General features: G+C 46.9%; 1 protein-coding gene across 1 annotated transcript in view; it reads right to left on the bottom strand.

The window, feature by feature from the left end:
- Nucleotides 1–7840: 7840 nt before the first annotated feature.
- COL6A3 (collagen type VI alpha 3 chain) overlaps nucleotides 7841–11807 on the bottom strand; it is a 98769-nt gene continuing 94802 nt past the window's right edge. Inside the window, exons 43-44 of the mRNA XM_017537744.2 lie at nucleotides 9323–9487; nucleotides 7841–8609 (exon numbers count right to left, since the gene is read on the bottom strand). Of these exons, the coding sequence (XP_017393233.1) occupies nucleotides 8569–8609; nucleotides 9323–9487 (206 nt within the window). The 3' untranslated portion in view covers nucleotides 7841–8568. The remainder of the gene's footprint in view (nucleotides 8610–9322; nucleotides 9488–11807) is intronic.

The following is an 11807-nucleotide window of genomic DNA, read 5'->3' on the forward strand; positions in this document are numbered from 1 at the left end:
ACTGCAACCTCTGCCTCCCAGGTTCAAGTGATTCTCCTGCCTCAGCCTCCTGAGTAGCTGGGATTACAGGCACGTGCCACCATGCCCAGCTAATTTTTAGTAGAGGCAGGGTTTCTCCATGTTGGCCAGGCTAGTCTCAAACTCCTGACCTCAGGTGATCCACGGATTCTGTTCTTATTGCCAATGTTGGCTTAGAGGCCATGCAGCCCATTTTCAACCAATGGAATGCCAAGTGCCATCTGCAGGACAACTTTGTGGAGAAAAGCCACAGAAAGGATGCTCTTCCTCCTTCCTTTAAATATAATTATGTCCACATGAGACTGTCCCATTGCCAGCCCGAGGGTGGAGCTCAAGCCGAAAATGACCCAGAGAGACGAGAAAACCTGGGACCTTCATGGCATCATCGACTCCTCCCACAGCCTGTGCTCTGGATTTCTGAGAAATGGGGACAAACAATGACATCATGGTCTAAGCCAGTGTGAGATGGGGTTTCGGTTCCTGGCTGCTGAGAGCACCCTAACACACCACAGCCCCAAGAATATTCCTCTCTCCTTCCTGCTCTCCATTTTCTGAACCATTAGCAGCATTCAGCACAGGTGACTGTTCTGTTCTATTTTTTCTTTCTTCTTCTTTTTTTTTTTTTTTTTTTGAGATGGAATTTCACTCTTTGTTGCACTGGCTGGAGTCCAGTGGCATGATCTCAGCTCACCTCAACCTCTGCCTCCCAAGTTCAAGTGATTCTCCTGTCTCAGCCTCCTGAGTAGCTGGGATTACAGGTGCCTGACACCATGCTTGGCTAATTTGTGTATTTTCAGTAGAGATGTGTTTTCACCATGTTGGCCAAGCTGGTCTTGAACTCCTGATCTCAGGTGATCCACCTGCCTTGGTCTCCCAAAGTGCTGGGATTACAGGCATGAGCCACTGTGCCCGGCCCTGTTTTTTTTTGACACAACTTCTCTCAACACTGTCCATGCATGTCACCTGTCTCTCCTGATTCTCTTATTTCTGCAAACACTCATCCTCAGCCTCTTTCACCAAGCCTGTCTTCTCTGCTCAACCTCTGATAGCCAGGGCATAGAGAGGCCTCTCCTGACTCCCCGTCCCCTTCCTTCTACACTCTCAAACAAGGGAATCTCACTGCAACTCCAGGCTTCGAATAGTGTGTATTCCCAAACTGCTGAATGCATATCCCTAGCCCCAGCCTCTCCTCTGAACTTCAGCTGCCTTCCTCATGTCACCACTCAAAAGTTCAATAAGCATCCCAAGTTCTAACACGCGTGACAGAATTTTTGATTGACTACCCCGCCCCAGAAAGAATCCCATGGCACACCCAGACTGCCTGGCTCGAAGCTCCCAACAGCTTTCTATCACATTAAAGTAAAATCCACAAGCTCCTTAGCATGGTGAAAGAGTTATGAGACCCGACTTGGCCATTCTCTCTCAGACTTCAACTCCAAAAATGTATCCTCTCATTTGTTTGGTTCCAGCCACACTGGCCAACTTGCTATTTCTCAAACATGTCACTGTCATTTCTCTACCCAAGACCTCAGACCCAGCCCCTCTCTGGATATGGAATCTTCCTTCAGGTCTTCCCAAAGGTGGGTCTCTTATTTTTGTTTTTGGTTTTTTGAGACAGAGTCTCACTCTATTGCCCAGGCTGGAGTGCAGTGGTGCCATCTTGGCTCCCTGCAATCTCTGCCTCCCAGATTCAAGCAATTCTCCTGCCTCAGCTTCTCAAGTAGCTGGGATTACAAGCATGTGCCACCGTGCCAGGCTAACATTTTGTGTGTGTGTATTTTTAGTAGAGAGGTTTCACCACGCTGGCTAGGCTGGTCCCGAACTCCTGACACCAAGTGGTCCACCTGCCTTGGCCTCCCACAGTGCTGGGATTATACACATGAGCTACCATGCCTGGCCTCTCTTGTTTTTGTTTTTGTTTTTTTTTAAATTTAGCTCATAAATCAACTCTTCAGAAAGGCTTGCCTTAAACAAGCAGTAGCTCATCAGACAGCCTCCACTGCCGCTCATGCTCCTCATTTACTGAGGATTTTGTGTGTTTGTCACTGACTTCCCTTGCCATGTAAGGAACACAAGAAGCAGAAGTGTGTGCTGTTCACCTCTATGTCCCCAGTGCCTTGTCTAATACCTGCTGTATGTTAGGTGCTCAGCAAGTGTTTGTTGAATAAGTGATTGAATGAAGGATGTTTCTGAACTGGCTCTGCATGGGGTCTCAGCAATGCTGAGGGATGGCACAACGCTGGAGTGCATGATTCCAAGAAAACAGGAAGACCCCAGAATGCGATGGCTCTCACAGAAAATCAGGTTCACTTCCGCAAATGGAAAGGAACAGGGAAGTTGAACAGCCAGAGCTACGGCTGAAATTCATAGACACAGCACAGGCTCCATGGCTCTTGCTGGAGCCCGAAAACCACTGGATACTGTAGGGGTCCTTTACCAGAAAAGTTTGCCAACCCCCTTCTGGTAGAGTGCTGGGCATACTGTGGGCCACGGTTTAAAAGCTCAGAAGCTATGCTTCATCCATGAATCCCCTCATTTCCTCCCATCAGCGTAATCAGAAGTGGACAATATGTCTCGATTATCATCCTCATCTAGACAACCCTCTCTAATCCATTTCATGTTAAAGCCACTTCAGTGTCTGTAGGCTCATGTTCAAACTGGCTGATTGCTGATGCTGCTCATGTCCTGCTCCTCAGCCAGCGTCGGAGCTCCCCTGCAGCTGTGCTGGCTGGTTCCAGGTGTGCTGATAGCATTCCACCTCAGTGACCCACAAGGCTCTGCTTCTCTGCCAAGGACTTTTCTAGCAAATGTGTGCAGGGGAGCCTCAAAATGCTGGTGTGTAACACCCCCAGGTCAACCCCTGTGATGACTAATATTGACTGTCAACTTGACTGGATTGGAGGACGCAAAGTATTATCCCTGTGAGGGTGTTGCCAAAGGAGATTAACATTTGAGTCAGTGGACTGGGACAGGGAGACCCACCTCCATCTGTTTGTGCAGTATCTAATCAGATGCCAGCACAGCCAGAATAAAGCAGGCAGAAGAACGTGAAAGGACTAGACTAACTGAGTCTTCTGGCCTCCATCTTTCTCCCGTGCTGGATGCTCCCTACCCTGATACATCAGACTCCAAGTTCTTCAGCTTTTGGACTCTTCGATTTACACCAGCGGTTTGCCAGGGGCTCTCAGGTCTTTGGTCACAGACTGAAGGCTGCACTGTCAGCCTCCCCACTTTTGAGGTTTTGAAACTTGGGCTGGCTTCCTTGCTCCTCAGCTTGCAGACAGCTATGGTGGGACTTCACCTTGTGATTGTGCAAGTCAGTCCTCCTTAATAAACTCCCTTTCATAGGCACATCTATCGTATTAGTCCTGTTCCTCTAGAGAATGCTGATACCACAAACCCCAACCAAACAGAGATGAGGGTCAGTCCATAAACACCCAGCTTTCTGTTCCTTGTGGCATTCTCCCAAACTCCTCAGTGGGTTCCCAGGGGGACAGAATTGCTCTCAAGGGTAACATGCTTTTAGCTAATGTACCATCCTTTGACCTGCCCACTTGTCTTTCTCTGTCTTGCTTCTCAGTGGCCTCATTTGTGCTTCCCACGTACCTTCCCAAACAAATGCCTGCAACCAAAACTTGGTCAGGGTCTGCTTCTGGGGAAACTCAAAATAAGGCTGGTTTGCAAATGACCAGTCAACTTCTTGAACTATAATTCCTATCAGATGTAACTGTTTTAAATGGAGTCTTTAAAAACAAATATTCTTTCACAGATATGTAAGTTACACCAATTTCTTTTTATTGTGCTATTTCTGTTTCTAAGATCTCTTATAAAATTCACGCAAGGCCAGGCGTAGTGCCATACGCCTATAATCCCAGCACTTTGGGAGGCCAAGGTGGACAGATGGATCACTTGAGTTTGAGACCAGTCTGGACAACATGGGGAAAACCCGTCTCTGGCTAAATACAAAAAATTTAGCCAGGCGTGGTGGTACGCACCTGTAATCCCAGCTACTGAGGAGGCTGAGGCAGGAGAATCACTTGAACCTGGGAGGCAGTTTGCAGTGAGCCAAGATCACGCCACTGCACTCCAGCCTGGGGGACAGACCAAGACTCCATCTCAAAAAAAAAAAAAAAAAATTATGCAAATGATGGGAATTCATTATTCTTTTGAAATCAAACATGCATAGCTAGCTTTCGTTGCAGACACCCATTACCTTCCATTAGATGACTTTTTGCAACAGCGGTGTGGTTTTCTCAGAGACATCAACATAGGCAGGAAAACAATGTCAGGTTCCAGGTTGAGCGATACTTGGGCGGTATCCCTGTCATGCACAGAGGCCCTTGCATCGCTGGCCTTTTCCCATCACCCATGATCAAATGTCAAACTGTGACAACTAGATTTCAAAATACGACTTCTTTGGTGTTTTGGTCTTCATCAACTTTATGCCCACCATAAAGTTGGGCCAAATAATTGGGAATACCATGGAAAAGGATTTCTGAACCGGCTCTGCACTGGGGTCTCCGAATGTTGAGGGGTGGCCCAACACTGGAGTGCATGATTCCAGGAAAACAGGAAGACTCCAGGAGTGCGATGGCTCTTACAGCTGCTTACCACCGGTATTCAGCTCCCAGGGAAGGGGCGGCACAGGCAGCAGCAATGCTCAGACCCAAACTAAACCAAGGAGGGGTGTGCCAGAGGGCAGTCTCTGGACCAGACCCCATGGCCTGGCAACGTTGGCAGCCCCCAACTGCTCCGGAAGCCACACCCGGATAGGTGGAACCCTGGGAGCCTGGCTCATGAAGAGCAGCTAGGTCCAGCTGGAAATCTGACAACCATGGAAATTTGGCAGGAAAATACAAACCATCTCCTAAAAGAGAATCGTTATAGGGGATGAAATTTAAAATGGTTCTTGAGGGTTCCAAACATTGGCTTTCTACAAAAAGCCTGGCACCCGTTCATAAGTGCAGTGATTTCTTTTTAATTATGCTGACAATTGTAAAGAGGGAATAAAAAGTAGAAAGCACTTGTATTAAAAAATCCAGCAAAGTTGCTGTTGAAAGGACTGACATGTGCTCATAGCTGAGTGCAAATAGATGTACTCGTGACTCGGCCTCGGAGCCCAGGCAGGCCGTACTCAGCCCCGGCCACCTTCTGCGCAAGCCCTCAACGTGTGCCAGAGCCCCAGCTTCTCCCAAGTTCCTCCCTAAGCCACAGCTGCTCAGGAGAATGAGAAGAGATAGAAAAGACTGCAATGAAATGACAGGGGAGGATAGAGACTCGCTGTCCAAGAAAGAGTGACGGAAGGTCTTGGGGAGAGTCATGCAGAGGGCATGCTTTGTTCTGGGAGAAGGCACATGGCTCAGATCTGACTTCCAGAGAAAGAACCAGAAACATCTGGAGAACAGCAGTGAAGGTCCTACAGGAGCCAACCTTGGAGCTCTGGGAGGACTTCTGGGTCACCATGGCTTGTTCAGATGCTCCATTAGGACACAGCTGAGTGAACTGGACCACTCTGACCCTCTGTTTCATCATCTCTAAAACTAAGGCAATGACCACCACTGAACAGCACACGCCACCTAAGATGTGTGTGAAACACCTAGTAGAGCACCCGACCCACAAAGGCTTCTGGATAAAGGTGTACTGTGTTCGTTAAGGTCACACCAGCTGCTAGAACAGTCCAAGGCCCCAGTCTCTTACCTCAATAGAAGTTTATTTCTTAGTCACAAAATCCAAAACAGGGGTTCTTTATTGCCAAGCCACCTTCCATGGGCCAGGCTGGAGGCATCCCCGGAGAGAGCTGAGGGGATATTAGGGTCAAGGACATGTCAGGGTTCAAAGAAGGACACAGAGTCCTTGGTATAGTCTGGCAGAAGATGCATCTTGAGAAGAGACATCCATGAGCTGTCAAGGGGTCAAGAGTCCTGCAGCTCAGGTCATGTTTTGCTGAACTCTAAGTTAGGACAGATGATGTAACAAAGGATTTTGTTATATTTTCTCTGTGGGAATAAGTGGGGAAAACCGTTCATCCGCCGCCTGAGCACCTTGCCTTACCCCAAGTTAGCGGCACACGCAGCGTAATCAGCCACTCGCCTGGACTTCCATCACTTCCTCCTTCTCCTGACTCAGGTGAGACAGTGGCTGTGATTGTCCCAGCAATTTTGAGCAGCCAAGGGACACACACAGAGAAGTAACGCATGGATAGAGTGAACCAAGAATGGCAGGGATGGGCATGCCGGCAACAGGAGGTGGGAAGGGAGAGAGGGTTCCATGCCTGGAGACCTAGGAAGTGAGTCTCCAAGTGCTGGGCCCCCACCCCAGGCTATTTGTAACATGCCTTGAGCAGACCATCTAGGTATATTACAAATCTTGGTGTCCTACTCCTGTACGTTGGAACTGACTACTCCCCCAAGTTCCACAAGTATCTGCAGGTCTTTTTAAAAAACATTTTCTTACACCACGGAAGGCCTGTTTGCCAGTGTGCCTGCAAGCCAGGAGGACCAGAGCAGGAATGCTCCAGGAGCAGCCAGTGATGCATGGGAACAGGTGTATGACCACCCCAGCTCCTTCACCCCTCTGCTGGGCTATGAGTGCCACAGGCACTCCCAGAGTTCCCCAGAGGGATTAGGCTCTGGGCACCCACAGTGGGCGCTGACTACACACCTCTTAACAGTGCGCTCCCCTTCCTTCTCTCGCCCCCCATTTCTCAGCCTCAGTGATTTCCCTCACCTCCCAAATAAAAACTCCTACCCATATCCTTAATCCCAGAGGCTGCTTCTGGAGGAACCCAAAAAGTAAAACCAGAGAACGATGCTCATTTTAGGTCCATAGCAGATACAGTCGATGGGGGGATCCCTTGGGAAGCGCAGCAGGCAGCCCATCGCTATGGGAGCTGGGTCCAGAGCTCTCTGCTCCTCAAGTTCCTACAGGAGGCTGATAGTGGGTTCCTGGCTATTCCCACTTTCTCAGCATTGGTCACCAAAGGCCACAGCTCAGAGCACACTGACCTGAGCCCACCACGGTAGCTGCCAAGCTAGAAGAGGACAGGGGAGGAGGTCACGGTGGCCTTGTGAGGACAAAGTGGTGTTTCTGAAAAAGTCCACACTCCTCTCTCCCTTCCCAATAGACCATCTGGCAAACTTGTCCCCTGATTTTAAATAGAACCATCTGCTGACACCCAAGATTCCTGTAATTCTACCCTCAGCACTTGTCAGAACATATGTATTTTATCAAATAAGTTGTTTCTTTCGTAAGTGGAACTCGAGTGCCTCCTGAATATGTATTTGTTGGTTTCTTGTGTTATTTCTGAAGACAGAAAAAAAGTCTCTAAGAAAAAAAACAATGAAAGACCTTGTGCTTTGTCTCTGAGATTCCAGGGAAGGGGTGGGGAGTGCTGGGGAAACACTGAATCTCTCAGCCATTGTGAGAGGGAGCAAGTCAACCCACTGGGAAAGGAGCACTGCAGAGAGGAAGACAGGAGGAGGCTGAGGCTCTGGGGGCCAACAAAGAGTTAGGGGAGAGGATGGAAGCCAGCCTGGCTCTGAAAATCAGAAACCCTGCCTGGACCCAACAGCAGGAACACCCTGCACTCATCTGAGGAGTGCTGGAGGGTGTGGGGCTGAATTCACAAAGCGGGGGATGCTTGTCTCCACCCGGTACCTTTGCACACTGGCTGATAAAGTGCTTCTTGCCTCCTCCACTGGAAATGAAAGGGTGTTGCCCAGGGCCATGGGGCCAGAGCCAAGCCCAGTTGCCCCAGGCTAGGGGGGAATTCTAACAATCACTGCTATGGAAACAAGACAGCCAAGAACGCCACACCCAGGAGACTTTCAATAGACTTTATTAAAAAGTTTCTTTGTATAAATTTCCTAAAAATTTTAAAATTAAAATTAAATCCCCTCCCCCCTGCACAAAAAAAAAAATAAACACACAACATTAGAGGAATGCCAAAAATATTCTCTGTGACAACTTTCTTTTAATCCTTTAATGAAGGCGTTGGTCCCAACGGTGCGCATAGATTAAGGGATTTTGCTTCCTTCTGAACTGGATCGTTTGTTAGAGGCTTCAGAAAAAGAAAATTAGCTTGAAATCTAATCCAGGAAATTGGGGGCAGAAAGTGAAAAAGTCGGTCTCTTGTTCCTCCATGATACACAGGCTTCCCATCTAAAGTCATGCTTAACCAAAAGGAAAAAAAAATGAACCAAGCAAAAGTATATAAAGCAGCCATGACATCTGTGTTACTTTCTAGACTTTACATTTGCCTGCAACAGGCATAACATGAAACTCCAGAGGGAATTTGAATTGATAGGAATGTTCACATACACACCAGCAGTGGCTAAGTATTACACAACATTCAAAGTATTCGAGAGAACAGACACATTAGCACCATACTGATAGGTCATGCAGCAGGATGATTCCTCCCGAGTTCGAGTGTAAATCAAAGCATGAAATGATACAGTGCAAGGGAATCTACACCCGGAGCTTCTACAGAGACGAGTTGGCGATGGCTGACTCCTTCTTCTTCAAGAGGTATATGATGTTGGCCAGCCACGCTTAGGTTCCCATCGCATTGATGACTCCGGGTTTGGCGAGCACTGAGCGTCGAGGGGCGGGGTGGGATGAGGAGCCGAGAGAGGAGAGGAAAGGCCACGTTACTGACCCAAAAGGGCACGTCGTTATCATGACACAGGCGCGTGACCCCTGGTTTCCATCACCTGTCTCTCTTTTCTGCTCAGCACCATCAGTGGCTCTCTGTGACCTTCTCAGCCTGGGGCCCAGGACTGTCTGTGAAATCTGATTCCATTCTTTCACCCTGCATCATCTACCAGGTCTTTATACGAACTGAGCTCTCCCCATTCTGGCACTGACCCCAGGATCCATTCAAAGTGTTTATGTTATCACCAGTCGAACTGCCCATGTAATGGAGACACTCATTGTTATTTATATGAAGCAAAATTATTTCAAGATAAATTTGTGGTGGCTATTTGTCTTTGGTGTTATCTGTAGTTGCTCATTATATTATTTTCCCGGAAATCATTTTTGGTGCAGTATTTTACGAAAAACAGCAACTTAGAAGATTTCTGAAGAATGACAAGGGACAAGTGTTTTTTTTAGAAACCCAAAACAGGAATTCAAAATGAAATTTCATGGGCTGTATTTGAACCTCTTCCTTATCTAAGGATAGGATTTATCTTCTTTTTCATCTGTATCACAATCTTTGTACCTCTAATATTTTTCAGTGTGACTTATTGACCTGAATCTCTTATCTTATTTGCAAAAGCCATAAACACAAAGAAGAATCACTTACCAGGAGCGCAAACCTTTTCACATTCTTTCTGTGATCCAAATTTGTTTTCATTTCCGCCACAACCTCCGTACCAGAATCTTGCACAGCTTTTGGTGTTTGGATCGTAGTACCATTTTAATATGAAGTCCCTGCAAGTTCCTTCGTCTTTCGGCAACTTGCATATATCTTTAATAACAAGATGACACGAGGACATTAATGAGAATGTGTGTGTTACTCTGTGCCCAGTGCTGGGGCTGACAATCTGATGACCCTACTGTGGCAGAAGAAAAAAAAGAGAAGATCTTCCAGGTGAAGATGCCCTTAACCTGCCTGAATCTCTCTCTGTCTCCTCACTGCCATATGGACAGAGCAATCACTTACAGCATTGTGAGAGATAAATGAAATTATATCAATGAAAGGGCTTCATATACAGCACTCAGAATCCCAAATGTTGGCAATGCTTACTGAATAATTTTAAATGAAATAAACTGCTTTCCAATCACGGGCCCATTTGCCCTCCAAATCATTCCATGTTAAATCCCCAGAGAAGAAACCAAATGTTAAAACCTCGGAGTTTTATACTTCTTGGCAAAATGGAAATTTGATTCTGTTGGAATATAGTTCAACAATAAGGCTCTACCTTTCATGACAAGCCAAGTAGACTGAAAGTTAAGGGTAACGCAGAAAAAACAAAATCCTTCAGAGAGAGAGTGTGTGTACACGTGTGTGGTAGCCAAGGGCCTTTGTGACCTGCCAAACGAAACACGTAAAACGAAGAGCTAGCACTGATGTAAAATGCATGGTGGTAAAAATGTCACATAGCAGAGCTATTTTGAAGATAGAGAAGCATTCTTTTTCCAGTTAAGGAAATGTATGTTTTAAATGCACACGTCTGATGTAGCCCAGCTGCAAAGTGAAGCGAAGGTCCCCTCGATGCCTGGAGCAAAACGTTTACAGTGCACACTCAGCGCAACTTCTGTTTACAGAGTTTTCTGGCAAACTCCAGATCATTCTGAGAAAGAGAAGCACTGATGTTGACTGTTATCTGTAAGTTTGAAAACGTAAACCTTCTTTCTCCAAAACTCCCTGAAGCCAATAATTCTGCATGTCCCTGTGAGCAGCTAACAGGCTCAAATTATCCAGCTCTCCCCACAAAGGGCTGCTTTTCCATCTCCTTTGTCCCCAGCGTGGCAGGCTGCTCACAGCTGTGGAGGTGGTGAGCATCTGTGGTTCAGATGGATACCAAAAGGACAAGGAAAACCTAAGTCTTCAGTGGGTAATCATAGCTTGGATCACCCACGGTGGAGCAGACTCAAAGGTGTACAGGATTGAGGCTCAGAATTGGTCTAAAACATTCCCCGGTTGCCGCTGTCACCCAAATGCCAGGCTGGTGGCTGGTGGCTCCACAGTTACAACACCTCCTAGTCGCAGACCCTCTCAGGGACCAGAAAGCCAGCAGTCCCCCTGAGAGCCTTTGAGGGCTCCAGGAAGTCAAAATAAAATGGAGACAATTTACAGAAACAACCTTCTTTCCCTCAAGTATGCCAGTAACTGAAGGAAAATGCCTAGCTTTCAAAAAAGGTCCTCAAGGGAACTGAGCAATGAAAGGTGATTCAACCAACAAAGCTTATTCCTCGTTTACTGGTGGGTTCTCCTTTCCAATTTCTGGGCCATTTGCCCACCAAATCCTTCCATGTTAAATCCTCAGAGAAGAAACCAAATGTTAAAACCTCGGGGTTTTATACTTCTTGGCAAAATGTAAATTCAATTCTGTTGGCATATTGTTCAATAATAAGGCTCTACCTTTCATGACAAGCCAAGTAGACTGAAAATTAAAGGTAACACAGAAAAGAAAATTCTGTATGAGTGTGTGTGTGTGTGTGCATGAGGCCCACATCAAATGATCACCTTATTCCCTCCTCTTCCCTTCCCAGAGCATTCGCCAATGGACCCTATTTGTTCCAATTTATTTATCTCAAGTACACTTCAGTCCTGACCATCTGTGTTTAGCTGTTCAGTTCCCAGTCCCCTGGGCTCTTCTGAACCAATCATGAGAGGTCTGCCCAGACCCACAAACACCCAGCCCGTGGGCGGCCTTACAGCAGCGCGCTCCACCTCCCATCTGACTAGCCTCTCCAGCTTCCTGGGGTCTCCACCCTAACCCTCCAGGTCCACACCACGGCACTGGTGTTTTCTGCCCTTATTTCAGTGAGAGTCACTACTGAGACCCTGTAAGATTTACTAATGGAAAATAAGGACACTGTTACTGTGGACAAGCAGATATTTGGAAAACCAAGAGAAATATATTAATGAGGACCCAACGCAATTCAAAGACAAAAATCTGGAATTCTCCACTTCGGAAGCATGAAAATGGGGAATTTTATGTCCTTAAGCAGACTTCTAATGCAAACGCCACATCATCTTGACTTCTGAGACCCATTGTTTTGGCTGGACTCTCCTCAGCTATGCCCACGTATGTTAAAGCAAATGTTTAAAAGGAAAAAAA

Source organism: Cebus imitator, unplaced genomic scaffold (genome assembly GCF_001604975.1).
Source record: "Cebus imitator isolate Cc_AM_T3 unplaced genomic scaffold, Cebus_imitator-1.0 Scaffold106, whole genome shotgun sequence".
Classification (NCBI taxonomy): domain Eukaryota; kingdom Metazoa; phylum Chordata; class Mammalia; order Primates; family Cebidae; genus Cebus; species Cebus imitator.